Source organism: Chanodichthys erythropterus, chromosome 19, assembly GCF_024489055.1.
Source record: "Chanodichthys erythropterus isolate Z2021 chromosome 19, ASM2448905v1, whole genome shotgun sequence".
Classification (NCBI taxonomy): domain Eukaryota; kingdom Metazoa; phylum Chordata; class Actinopteri; order Cypriniformes; family Xenocyprididae; genus Chanodichthys; species Chanodichthys erythropterus.
Genome location: NC_090239.1, coordinates 17,787,035 through 17,801,813, shown reverse-complemented (window position 1 = coordinate 17,801,813; position 14,779 = coordinate 17,787,035). Strand labels below are relative to the sequence as shown.

Here is a 14,779-nt window from a genome sequence, read left to right as displayed (position 1 = left end):
ACAAACAAACAAACAAAAAAATATATATAAAAACACTCTAACACTAACTGACAGCAACTAGCAACAAGTACAAACACCAGCACATCCTGAGAAACCAGCCATGGAATCAGAAACAGTTCAATCTATAGGCTCAATATATATACACCGATCAGGCATAACATTATGACCACCTTCCTAATATTGTGTTGGTCCCCCTTTTGCTGCCAAAACAACCCTGACCCATCAAAGCATGGACTCCACTAGACCCCTGAAGGTGTGCTGTGGTATCTGGCATTAAGATGTTAGCAGCAGATCCCTTAAGCCCTGTAAAGCAGAGTCAAAGACTATAGAATAACACAAGATGTGTCACTCGTATTGTTTTGAATGGCGGAATAAGTCCCGCCTTTTAAATAAGAGCCAATTGCCGACTGGTAAAGTCATCGCGTCACTTCAGCGGCCGTTAGAATCACCGGTTTCTATAGAAACAGTCAGACGCGCGCCTCCGAAGAGACGCACATTTAGGTCTGCGCATGCACATTAGCTTGATCCAGCCTGAAAAATACAGTTTTTTTGTCATGATTAGAACGTTTAGAAACACAATTTATGAGCCGGTTGTTGTTAGATTTCATTGGTGATTTCAAATATGAAATTTAATCGTAATGTTGGAGAACAGTTTTGGAGAATTTGATGTTTCCCTATTCAAAGAGATTGCATGATGCCCAGGATGCCCGGGAGGCGTTTCAAAGATGGCCGCCGAGTGAAATGACTTGTCTTAAAGGAACGTTGGCCGAGTTCAGGCTGCACGATTTTAGCCCCGATTTTGGCATGCCGACAGTTTTTGAGAAATCGCCGACAAATGCCCGAAATCACATAGTGTGAATGAGCAAAGACGCGATCGGAGAGAATCACCGACGCCTGTGAGATATTTGGCATGCTAAATATCTGGACCTGTCAGAGATTCAAAATCTTGCTGTGTGAAAAGTGTTCTGACTGAAAACTACATCGCCGATGACCGACATGGCCAATGAGAGAGCAAGATACAGACCAGCGGGGAGTTCGGGGAGGAGTTATAGACCACTCTCGTTGTAGAACACACAATCCTTGTTCCTCGCATCTCCCCAACCATTTCCTCCTCCATATTCTTCTTTTCTTTTTCTTGTTTTCGCTGCAAATCAGCGCATAGGCAATTCGTATTGCAAGCTTCTTGCGGGCTACCGTTTTTAATAATAATCCCAGTCTCACGTGAGAACTCCGGTCTTGCACGTGTGATATCGCGTTGTTTCCTTGTCACATCTCACGTGTGTTTGGTTGTGAAACGTAGTTTGTTTGCCAGACAGAGTTGTCGGCGATTCTTCCTATTGTAAAGTCATGCAGTGTGAAACCTTCTGTCGCCGATCCATTGTGCAGTGTGAACACAGCAGCGACTGAATGCTGGCCAAGATAGTCATGCAGTGTGAAAAGAACAGTGACCCGACTACTGTGAAAATCGTGCTGTCTGAACTCGGCTTAAGTTGAGAAGTGGGGCCTCCACGGATTGGACTTCTTTGTTCAGCACATCCCACAGATGCTAGATTAGATTGAGGATCTGGGGAATTTGGAGGCCAAGTCAACACCTCAAACTCATTGTTGTGCTCCTCAAACCATTCCTGAAGCATTTTTGCTTTGTGGCAGGGTGTACTGTTGGTGCTTTCTACGGTGGATAGGGGTCAGCATGGGCACCCTGACTGATCTGCAGCTATGCAGCCCCATTCACAAAAAACTGCGATGCACTGTGTATTCTGACACCTTTCTATCAGAACCAGCATTAACTTCTTGAACAATATGAGCTACAGTACTTTGCCTGTTGGATCGGACAACACAGGCCAACCTTCGTTCCTTCCTTGGACCACTTTTGATAGATACTGACCACTGCAGTCCGGGAACACACCACAAAAGCTGCAGTTTAGGAGATGCTCTGACCCAGTCGTCTAGCCATCACAATTTGGCCCTTGTCAAACTCTCTCAAATCCTTACGCTTGCCCATTTTTCCTGCTTCTAACACATCAACTTTGAGGACAAAATGTTCACTTGCTGACTAATATATCCCACTCACTAACAGGTGCCGTGATGAAGAGATAATCAGTGTTATTCACTTCACCTGTCAGTGCTCATAATGTTACATCTGATCGGTGTATAACAGTTAGTAATTTAAAGGTAATTTAAAAAAATATGTATAACTGTTGGTCCATACAATGGTGTTAGTTTGAGGATGGGAACTTAAAACCGTAAGGAAACAGTCATTATTTCAAATTCCGTTTATAGCTGCATTACTGCAGAAATGACACACTTCAGACTTATCTGAGTACCTATTTAAGACCTAGTTTTGTTAACCTTGATTGGTGAAAGCCCTGAAGAGCCCTGAGTGACTCTGAAAGTGTCACTTGGCAGCAATTAAGATCCACCAGTGTTTCTGAGAGGAAGAACATTCTCTTGCCTTATGCTAGTCAACTGCCTGAGCCTCTCAGCAAATTTGTGAAGCCTTTAATGGATAAGAAAAATTATACACTACCATTCAAAAGTTTGGGTTTGGTAAGATTTTTTTTTTTAATTATCTGAAAGAAGTCTCTTATGCTCACCAAGGCTGGATTTATTTGATCAAAAATGCAGTAAAACATTAATACTGTGAAATATTATTAAAATTTACTTTTTATTATCAATTTAAACAGCTGTGCTGTGTAACATTTTTGTAGAAAATGTGTGTGGCGACCAGGGCAGCGCGAGAGTTAACAAGCTACACCTGGGAGGCGCACCGGCCTTGAGTCTCTCACGGAGGAACTCCGGGAGCATAAAAGGAGGAGCGACGACAGTGAACGACGAGAGAGGACCAGGCCTGGACTTTATTTTTTTTATTATGTTTGTGTGGCCGGCAGACGTCCGCGAGGGTCTGCCGGCATTACTTTCGTTTTGTATTTGTTTATTTATATATTAAAGTTTTGTTGAACGTTCGCCGGTTCCCGCCTCCTTCTTCCCACATCTACGAACCGTGTTACAATGTGATACTTTTTTCAGGATTCTTTAATGAATACAAAGTATTTATTTTAAATAGTAATATTTTATTACATTATAATTGTCTTTACTGTCACTTTTGATCAATGCAAATCAAATGCATATTTAGTGAATAAAAGTATTGATTAAAAGTACTGACCCCAAGCTTCTGAACCGGAGTGTATAAACTGCTGAAAGATGCAAAAATAATAATAAAAATAACTTATCACATGTATTTGTGAAATAATAATAAAAATAACTATTATCACATGTATTATCAACAAATTGTTCCAGGTTTTTACAAAGTTGAAGAGCTTTTTCCCTTGATTCACCATTATTAAAACTAATAAACTAATTCAGGGGACCTTTAGTCATTACTTAAATATATATATTGTTGTGAAATAAAAAATCAAGTTCTGAAATGCTGTTAGACTTTTTACTTGTAATTGTTATTTTATTGAGCTTGGATGTCACACAAATTATGCCTATTGATTCGATATACTATCATGACTTGTCATAGTTTAACCTTCAGTTAATCAAAAATGAATTTAATTTTAAGTTCTGTTAATGTAAAATACAATCTGATGACGTGTAAACGTGTTTTGAGTTGTATGAACACTTCTTTTAATTTAGACAAACTTAAGTTAAGTGAAACTGGGCTAGGATTTATATTTCCCATCATGCTTTGCCCATGGCACTTGAAAGGGAGAGTAAATGCTAAAATTAAGTGTTATATAATGTTTTTTTGCACAATATTAATGGTAAGGGATATTTAGCAGTAATTCGTGTTTTGTTATGCTAATTTAGAAGAGATTCTGTCAATGTGGGTTTTTGGAGAGTTACCATCATGGTGACAAGCGGTGCTTGGTAAGTTCATGTTACTTAGAAATGCATTTTATTGTGTCCAAAAAGAGTCTTCACCTTACTTAAAACATTATGTTGGATCAACTTAAGTAGTTGCATTCATGTTGACAATTATTAAGTTCATGTTACTTTGAAATGTGTTTTTATTGTGGCAAAAAGACATCTTCACCTTACTTAATTATGTTGGATAAACTCAAAATATTGCTTTGAATTAATGTAAATCTCCCAAATGGCTTAAGTTACAAATTCTAGTGGAAAACATTAACATATTGTTTTTGTTGTTGAACCAATGTTTTATTTTTTAGAGTGTAGGTGAAAAGAGAATGAAAAAAACACTTTCATTAACATTTGCAAACATTAGGTGGTGGAATGATGGGGGTAAAAAATAAATGGAGACTCATGTAAAATATGGCATATTTACTGGGATAAGTTTTTTTTTAGACTTTCATTCTTTTAAAAACAATTATACTTTGTACAAAATAAACACTAATCAGCAGTGTATGCCAATTTATTACCACACTGCTCTAGCGTCTTTTTATTCCCAAGCACATGTGACAGCATCAGCATTGCTAAACTACAAGGTTAGGATGTTAGGAAGTGTCTGGCTTGCTATATTTGGCTGCTGTGGTCATGAGGTGATGAACAAAATGGAGATGGGGTGTCCTGATAATGTACTATGCTTAAGCATCAAGGCAACTTTGTTGAACTTCCTTAACTGAACAGCTACTCCTTACACAGACCAATACAAAGCCAATCCTTACATAGCCCATTAGCCTGGGAGAACGACTGCTTTAACGTGAGTTAAAATGTCCTGAAGGAGTATCACCAGAACATCACATAACAACAAGTCTATTGAGCTAACGGATGCTGGAGTTGATGCAAGGAGGATCACGGGGCAACTGAAAACCCTTCTCTCCCTCAGGGTTTCTCGAGTGTTTCTCAGAAATGTGCAGTCACTGATGTATTCTGGGAGAACAGAGGAGGGGAAAGCATACTGCTGCAGCTCTAGGCAAGAGCATCAGTGTCTTTTGTGAGACATCTTACCAGACATGCTCTTCACCGAACACTGGCTGTTCTTTCTCTTCCTTTTCGGGCCATCGAGCCACCTGGAAAAAGAGAGAAAGAGAAGAGGGTTGGTATTAGTACATGCCACAAAGATAGCACATGGGAAGTCTTTGCTCCGATTCGATGGCTGCAATTCCCCGTGGAATCACTTTATATTTTTAACTAGCACACATTCAGCTCCAAGTGCTTCAACAACATGACAACCATGTCATTTTGATTTGAGAAAGTGAGGATCAAAATAAAAGAAGACTGCAAATACAGGCAACTGTCAGAGCCATGGTGCACGTGTCCCTGACATGTTCAAGTTCTGACTGTGACGGGACTGAGCCCACTCCCCTTCTCACTTCCCAAACTTTATATTTTATTTAAACATTCTACTAAAAATGCAAAACACTAAATAAAAACAAAAACAAAACAGTAATGTAGCATACAGCGACAAAGCAACCAGAAGCTGCTGATTCATTATTATTATTATTTTTTTTTTTAAACATTCTTATGCAAAAAGATTTTCCCCTAATATTACAAAGCTAAAGGTAAAGCCTGCAACATCAGCTACGCCACAAACTCTTGCTATAGGTCGAGCTGGAAAGAGATCTGAGTGGACCGCTCTCAATGTTTACACTTAATATATAAGATAAACCAATGATTGGCATACTAATAGTAGTCAATGGAAAAGAAAATGAAAATGTAAGAAAATGTAGTTTAACATAATAAAATCTTACATACTTCACCTTCAAATCATTACAAAAATTCCAAATAATTAAAAAAAAAAACTAATAATACAAAACAACAAAACAAAAGCATATGGGTCATTGATGAATAAGGTTTTTAAAAGTGTAAAAAAAAACATAATGGAGATATAATTAATTTTGAGGTTTATTGTTAACAATGAGATAATGTGGTTTTTATAATCAATTAACACTACTTTTGTCATTTTTTTACAAGATGGACAAAATTTGTTTAACCAGAATTTCGGTTTTACCGAAATAAACTTCTGGTATTTCTGGTATTTTCAAACAATGCTAACAGGCTGATATCTAGCTAGCTAGCAAAAAGACAATCAAACATTTTATATTTAGTACAAGTTTTTAAAATATTACATTTTCCATGTTTTATAGCGGTTGTACCGAATGACCAGATGTTTCAAGTCAAAACATGAATTTTTCAAATAGTTAAAGGAGAGTTAGTTACTTTGCTTCATGACCGTGTGTTGTTTTGCAGGTGTCTAAATGATGTCACATCCTGTCACATGATATTGACCGCATATCTTATTCCAAAATGGTAAACGTATATTGGTTTCTCCAAATGACATCAATGAAATTAATTTTTCCATACATTTTTATAACAAAGCAATGACTTCTACATATAATTTTAATACCATTTGTCACATTATTGACTCACATACTGTAGTTATAAAGTGCCAGGAAAGTCATTTTCAATGAAAGTTGACAATTTCAAAGTTATAAGAAATAATATTAATAATAAAAAAACCTTCTTAAAAGGCTTTTAAATCTTCTTCTAAAATTCCTAGCATTACTTAATACCATTACCGAAATGAAAAACAAACAAACAAACAAACAAAGCAAAGAAAAGCAAAATAAAAAAACAAGCAAAACATCCCATTTGTGATCAGCTTCTCAAAAGCTATGACCCATTTTGCGCATCAACAATAACATGAGGTCAGCAGCAGAAATGCCCATTACAACTAAAGAGGCATGTACACTGACAGCACTAAAATGACCGAACATCATTAATTATCAATGAAAGCTGGCGATTTCCGGAGTCATGAGAGACAGAGACAGTTGCTGATGTAACAAAGCTGAGCAGGGCAAATGAGCAGTGACGCAATGCGACGACTACCAATGAGACTGCAGACAGTGATAAGCCTGATACAGCTGGACATCATGGCTTAACAATACAGCCACTCCACGACCTCCAGCGACATATACGTGTGAACACCACAGTCTCCCGGTACATCGAGTCTGTCTGTGATTAAAGGGCTAGAGTGGCTCAGCTCTACACTGGGAGAAAGGGAGCAGTTACGTAACAAAGTACCCAAATAATGCAGGCAAATCTGTTAGAATTTGCTGCTTGTCTTTCAACACCCTTTCAACGCCTTTGCCGCTGCTAACGCAAATGCTAGCCTCTTTAAATATTCATCAAAAAGAGTTTGATTTCTACAGGGAGCTCTTTTAAAACTCCACGATATTAATAAGAGTTTATACACACAATCATGAGCTTGATTCTGAGGGAAAAAAAGCATCTTAAATGCACAACGAGTCTGTCAAAGGCATAAAATATGAATTTAAACATTGAAAGCTGAACATCTTTTCTGTTACATAAACCTACATTACCCTTACAAAAAATACTGTGGTGGGACTGTATCGGATAAAATCTTCTCACAGGATTTTTGCACATTGCTTTTGCCGTGATGGAATTGTTATTTAATGAATTATGTATTCAGTATTGATTAAGGGCAACGTTGAAAAAGACCATCTGAAACATGAAATCTGCATGAAAAATGTTAGGAATGTGCACAATATTATCTGGAAAATATTTACATATCTGTATCCTTTTTTCTACTCGCCATTAGTGTACTGTAAGATGTATAAATATGAAGAGAAACATACAGTATAACACAGTAACGGGCCGTTCACACAGAACATGTTTTTCAATTTCACTGCACTACTTTTTCAAATGTTAACATGTGCTAGACGGACATCTTTAACCATTGCTCTCGCCAAAATAACGACTTTTAAACAATATCTAGTGATGGCCGGCTTCCAAACACTGCTTCGGAGCTTCACAAATCGAATCAGTGGTTCGGAGCACCAAAATCACATGATTTCAGCAGTTTAGCCGTTTGATAGGAGATCTGAATCACTAATTCGAAACAAAAGATTCATAAAGCTCAGAAGCAGTATTTTTGAAAAGTTGTATTCTCGTCGCTTTATAATAATAAGGTAGAACCACTGAACTTACATTAACTGTTTTAAAATATGCTTTTAGTATCTTTATGGACATTGAGAGGTTCAGTGACTTTGCTCTCAATAGTGGCCTCACCGAGCCATCGGATTTCATCTAAAATATCTTAATTTGTGTTCTGAAGATGAACGAAGGTATTACGGGTGGAGAACGATATGAGGGTGAGTAATAATTGACATTATTTTCATTTTTGGGTGAACTAACCCTTTAAGGTCCCCTAGGGGTTCCCAAACCACAACGTGAAACCCCTGTTCTAAGGCACTTTAAGAAACCCACAGGTACTTTTTGTTAGTGTCTCGAGTTTGCCCTTTTCTCATTTGATAGAATCTTCTGGCAATTACCAAGAGAACACAAAACAAGGTTCATGTGATGTGCTCCCTCAAGCCATCGCAACGTCACACACAAACACAAAGAAGGCCATCTTTGTTCAAAGCCATGGGGGAAAGATTAAAAAGGGTTCAAAGTCTAATACTGCCTAGTGTGTTCTTTCCCTCGTCTCATTGTTTTTGTCATTTGTTGTATTGATTCTGCAGCTGTGGAACGTCATTTATGAATGTCATTTAATATGTCTGACTGAGGTTCTGTCAGGACGCTGAAGCCTCTAGACTTTGTCTCTCTCGGGCTGACAGAAATGTCACTCTAAAGCCGGGTTGTCTTCATCACAATCACTCTGATTTGCTGTCGTGAATGGTTTTACCAATACAGCTGTCAATCATCTGCTGCCCCCATGGGAACCTGCTTGACACAAAGACACAAACGAACAAACACAAACATTGCAGATTTCACGTTTCAGACAGACAGTCTTTTTCGACATGCCCCAGGTAATCAATACAGAATTTATTAAATAATTCCATCACTGCAAAAGCAATGTGCAAAGATCCTGTGATAAGATAAACAGAAAGATAGGCAGATGGGCAGACAGAGACATAGAGAAAGTTAAAGCAGCAAGGGCTTTTTCCACTCTGACACTCACTATAAAAAGAAACCTCAGAGGATGCTGCCTAGTCAGAAATGGATGGGAGGGGTAAATCAAATAAATAAATAAATAACAGCCAAGTTGGCACTCGCTCTCCACAGCAACATCAATTATTCTGAACCCAAATGGAAGAGCTACACAACTTTCCCATTAAAGGGACAGAGGACAACTGCTGTAACATCCAATAGGACAGGTAGCAGTTTGCACAGTAATATCATAATATGAACCAGGAACGAGTGACTATCGTTTCACACACAAAGTGACGAACAGCCGGCTCATAATCGGTCAGATCTGATGATACTAAAATGGTTTCTCATTAAATACTCTGCAGCGGCATACATGATTCAGAAGTTTCAGAAATGTGCATGTTCAGTCGACCGATGCATCACAGAAGAATTTTAAAAAGAGCAACAATCTCCACACACAAGAACCTGAGGGTTCTGAAGTAGATTCCCTAGATCAGAAACAGATCGTTTGGGATTTCCTACACTTTTTACCAATGAATTACCATGGGTTTTTCATGATTTTTATAGTCACTCATACTATATTAGTAATAATAATAATAATTACTATTGCTATTTCTACTATTCATATTATCACTACAGATAATATAAAAAAATAATACTAAAAATATATTACCATTACTACAATTACCACTACTAATAATAATAGTATAACAAATATTGCAAATATTACCAATATAACTAATATTCATATTAGATACTATATTAGTAATAATAAAAAATACTACTATTACTACTGGTCATTCTACTAATAATAACAGTATAACCAATATTATTTAGAAGACATTTTTTTTTTTTTTTTTTTTTGAGATTGCACTTGCACACTATTCATATTAACACTATTGATAATATAAAAAATAATATTACTACTACTTCTAATAATAATAGTATAACCAATATTGCTAATATTACCAATATAACTAATATTCACATAATATTCTATATTAGTATTAATAATAATAAAATACTACTATTACTACTAGTCATAACCAATATTGCTAATATTAACAATATGATTTAGAACAAATTTATTGAGATTGCACTAGCACACAATTTCTAGTTGATAAAATATTTTGGATCTTAGCAAAACTACAAAAATGCATTCAAAATAGAGATTTTATTAAATAGAATTTAATTAATTTCCATCTATTTTCCAGGTCTAGATATCACAACTTTCAAAATCCCTGATATTTGCAGTCTTTCCATTATCGTGGGAACCTTGTCACACGTTACAAGAGCAACATAACTTGTGGAGCGATACAGGTAGGAGAAGACTCTCACCTTATAACGCAGTGGGATTGGAGGATGTGCATGGTGAAGACGAAATGCTCCGCTGTTCTTCACAATTATAACTCTTCACCACATCAACGAAGTGAGCCGCAAAAAAACACAGTCTAACTGGGTTCTTTTTGATGCGTCTCTTGCATAAACGCACTCTCTCTCTCTTGCTGTCGTTTGGCAACCCTCCCTTTTTTTCCCCCCTCTGCCCGCTGTCTCTCCAACACTGAATATCCCCTGACTGTTCTTTATGAATATTTCTAAGAATCCTTCGTTAGTGATTGTCTGTCTCACTCTTAATCCCTCCCGCGGTCTGTGATTGGGTGTCGTGATCCCTCTCGCGAGCGGTAATCCGGGGTTAGGAGCGATAGACGGTGAGATTGAGCGAGCGGTGAGATTGTGCCAGCGCCCATAAACATGCCAACTGGTTCTGTCACCTCCAGTTATTTTCAACTTTATTTACTCTGAACCTCTGTGGCGTATTTATATCCAGGGAGGGTTCATTCATCCTCTACGACAAGGCAAACACAGTACAAGCAGTGAGAGTGGGTTAATTCAGGGAAATGATATAAATAAATAAAATGATGGAAGGAGTTTGGGGAAAAAATGAACCATCACAAGACACTACCCAATACCCAGAAGCGAAATGCAAGTTTGAGTGCTCAAAGCTTCACACTGAATTTAGAAGCACAGTTAACTACCATGCAAAACTGTGGGATCAGTTAGATTTTTGAAATATTTTTTTCAAGAAATCTCTTATGCTCATCTACGCTGCATTTATTTGATCAAAATAACATTAAAAACATTATGACTGTGAAACATGATTACAATTTAAAAGAACTGTTGGTAACACTTTAGTTTAGGATCCAATTCTCATTATTAACTAGATGCTTATTAGCATGCATATTACTAGGATATTGACTGGTTATTAGTACTTAAAAAGCACATATTAATGCCTGATTCTGCATGACCATATTCTACATCACTTAATCCAACCCAATACCTGAACTTACCAACTACCTTACAAACTATTAATAAGCAGTAATTGGGAGTTTATTGAGACAAAAGTCATATATAATAGTTAGTAAACAGTGAGAATTGGACCCTAATCTAAAGTGTGACCAAACTGTTTTCTATTTCAATATATTTTAAAATGTAATTTTTTCCTGTAATGGTATAGCTTAATATTCAGCAGCCATTACTGTAGTCTTCAGTGTCACATGATCCTTCAGAAATCATTCCAAAATGTAAATTTGATGGTCAAGAAACGTTTCTTATTAATATTAATGTAAAATAGCTGTGCTGCCTAATATTTTTTTATGGAAACTATTTGTTTTCAGGATTCTTTAAAGGTGCCCAAGAATGCTTTTTCACCAGATGTAATATAAGTCTAAGGTGTCTCCTGAATGTGTCTGCAAAGTTTCAGCTCAAAATACCCCATAGATTTTTTTTTTAATTAATTTTTTTAACTGCCTATTTTGGGGCATTATTAACTATACACTGATTTTGGCAGCGCCGCCCCTTTAAATGGCGTGCTCCCTGCCACACGAGCTCTCGACTATATTACAGTGAATTTACAAAGTTCAAATAGCTAATATAACCCTCAAATGGATCTTTACAAGATGTTCGTCATGCATGCTGTATGCATGCTTCGAATTATGTGAGTAAAGTATTTATTTTGATGTTTATGTTTGATTCTGTATGAGTCTGAGGCTATGCTCTGTGGCTAGCGGCTAATGCTACACTGTTGGAGAGATTTATAAAGAATGAAGTTGTGTTTATGAATTATACAGACTGCAAGTGTTTAATGATGAAAATAACGACGGCCCTTGTCTCCGTGAATACAGTAAGAAACGATGGTAACTTTAACCACATTTAACAGTACATTAGCAACATGCTAACGAAACATTTAGAAAGACAATTTACAAATATCACTAAAAATATCATGCTATTATGGATCATGTCAGTTATTATTGCTCCATCTGCCATTTTTCGCTGTTGTTCTTGCTGGCTTACCTTGTCTGTGCACAGATCCAGACGTGAATACTGCCTTCCCTTGTCTAATGCCTTGAACATGGGCTGGCGTATATGCAAATATTGGGGTCATACATATTAATGATCCCGACTGTTACGTAACAGTCGGTGTTGTGTTGAGATCCGTGTGTTTTCCGGAAGTCTTTTAAACAAATGAGATTTATATAAGAAGGAGGAAACAATGGGGTTTGAAACTCAATGTATGTCTTTTCCATGTACTGAACGCTTGTTATTTAACTATGCCAATATAAATTCAATTTTTGATTCTAGGGCACCTTTAATGATTAGTTTAATTTAATGTATTATACTGAGTATTGACCTCAAACTTTCGTTTGGAAAGACTCTTCAAAGAATCATTAGTCATGTAAGATAAAATAAATCTAAATTATGTCCAATTGTTGGGGGAGTGAATTAATTATTCCCAGTGCTGAAGTGCTGAAATCGAGGCTTTGCTTTTTAAGAATGGTTAGCAGAGTGCGGCGTGATTTGAGTGGCATGAAGCTGAGAGTCTCAGGCCACTCTGTCTTATGCAGAGAGAAGTTTTGGAGTCACTCCACCTTGCATTTCCTTCCTTCTAAATTCCTCATTGTGTGTTTGCCATTTCCCTCTCTCTCTCTCTCTCTCTCTCTCTCTCTCCCTCCCTCACTGTCTCTCTGCCAGCTTTATGAGAGCTTATTTTAGACCCTGTCTAAATGTGATCTGGCAGCTCCCAGCTAATGTCAGAACAAAAGCCACGTGCACGCTCGCAAAGAGCAAAGAAGAAAAGGAGCTGAGGGGATACCACTAAATGTATGTAAATGTACATTCACACTTTTTCTGTATTTGTCTGGGGGGTGCTGGCATGTCTGCGCAAGTGAGTAGATGAGATAAACAGTCCGCCAGCCTGGAGCTCACGTGACTCTAGCTGGAGGGATGGCGGCGCTGTTGTCTAAAGCTGTTCCCCCAACATGTTAGCATGTGTATTAGTGCCACACTGCACTTCTTGAATCCCCCAGTAGATGAGAACTACAGGGTTATTAATATGAAGTTTGTATGTTGGTGCTGAGACATGTTCTTGATTTATTTCTACATTAATCTCATTGCTGTGGTTAGGTTTAATAATAAAAAAAAATAAAAAAAATGAAATTATTTTTTTATTTTTTTTATTTTTTTTACAATTGTGTATTACAAATATTATTTTTATGTACACATGCACATAAAAATATTAATAAACAATAGAAAAACAATATAATAAATTAATATGTATATAAAATTTAATTTTAATTCAATTAAAATAATACAAATGAAAAACTAAACAAAAAATAACTAAAATGGAAGGAAAACCACAAAATTATAAACAACAAAAATCACTGTATTCATATTCTACAAGTTAGATGGCTGATCTGTGACTCTGTGGGAGAAGACATCCCACCTGTAGATGGTGATATGGCATGACACAGGTTTATAAAATGATTACACTATGCTAAATATGCAAAATACAATTAAGTCTTTGGCCCTCAAACAGTTCCACTGGTTGATTTGATGGGGAACAGGATCATTACAGTGACAAAAAAAGCATGTGAAGAACATGATGACAGAATGTTCTTCACGCAAAGTGACTGAGATTTCAGGTATTAAGGGAAAGTTTCTTTGTGTTCAGCAGAACAAAGAAATATACACAGGTTTGGAACAACATGAGGGTGAGCAAAATGATGAATTTTCATTTTTGGGTGGACTGTCCATTTAAGGTGTCTTTACACTACGTATGATAACTATAAGCATAGCGATAAAGATAGTTTAAAAAGCATTCTAAATATAAAAGAATAGCAGAGTCCACACCACAACTATACCGATAATATCACAGAGAAATTATATCATTGGAATCACTTTCAGAATTTTTTCCAGCTGATTAATGATAAAAACATTAAAGCAGAATGGATTCTGATTGGGATGTCAAAGAGTTTGAGCAATTAAAGTGGTAGAAGACAAAACTGCAACGCGACTTAGAATAAACAGATCGATATTGTAGGGGTGTGCAATATGGCAAAAATATAAGACTGTTTTCAGGCAGGATCATGATCCACATTTTTTTTTTTTTTTTTAAGATTATTTTGCAATTTGCCCATTAAAGGTGCCCTAGAATTAAAAATTGAATTTATCTTGGCATAGTTAAATAACAAGAGTTCAGTACATGAAAATGACATACATTGAGTCTCAAACTCCATTGTTTCCTCCTTCTTATATAAACCTCACAGGTGAACCTCAAAATAACACCGACTGTTACGTAACAGTCGGGATCATTAATATGTACGCCCCAATATTTGCATATGCCAGCCATTCAAGACAGTACACAAGCCAGTTTTAACGTCTGGATCTGTGCACAGCTGAATCATCAGACTAGGTAAGCAAGCAAAGACAAAAGCGAAAAATGGAAGATTGAGCAATAATAACTGACATGATCGTTGATATCATGATATTTTTAGTGATGTTTGTAAATTGTCTTTCTAAATGTTTCGTTAGCATGTTGCTAATGTACTGTTAAATATGGTTAAAGTTACCATCGTTTCTGTAT

The 14,779-nt window shown here is 36.7% G+C and overlaps 1 protein-coding gene across 6 annotated transcripts in view; it reads right to left on the bottom strand.

Annotated features, from left to right (window-relative positions):
• thrab (thyroid hormone receptor alpha b) overlaps positions 1 to 14,779 on the bottom strand; it is a 180,239-nt gene that overhangs the window by 30,039 nt on the left and 135,421 nt on the right. For 5 of the 6 annotated variants that reach the window (XR_010892613.1, XM_067368822.1, XM_067368825.1 and 2 more), the window contains one exon: positions 4,912 to 4,973. Coding sequence is in view for 5 of the 6 variants with exons in the window: in XM_067368822.1 (XP_067224923.1) it covers positions 4,912 to 4,973 (62 nt within the window). In the remaining variant the exon portion in view is untranslated. Of the gene's footprint in view, positions 1 to 4,911; positions 4,974 to 10,197; positions 10,236 to 14,779 lie in introns of those variants that run through there. The other variant, XM_067368824.1, reaches the window with a different exon arrangement.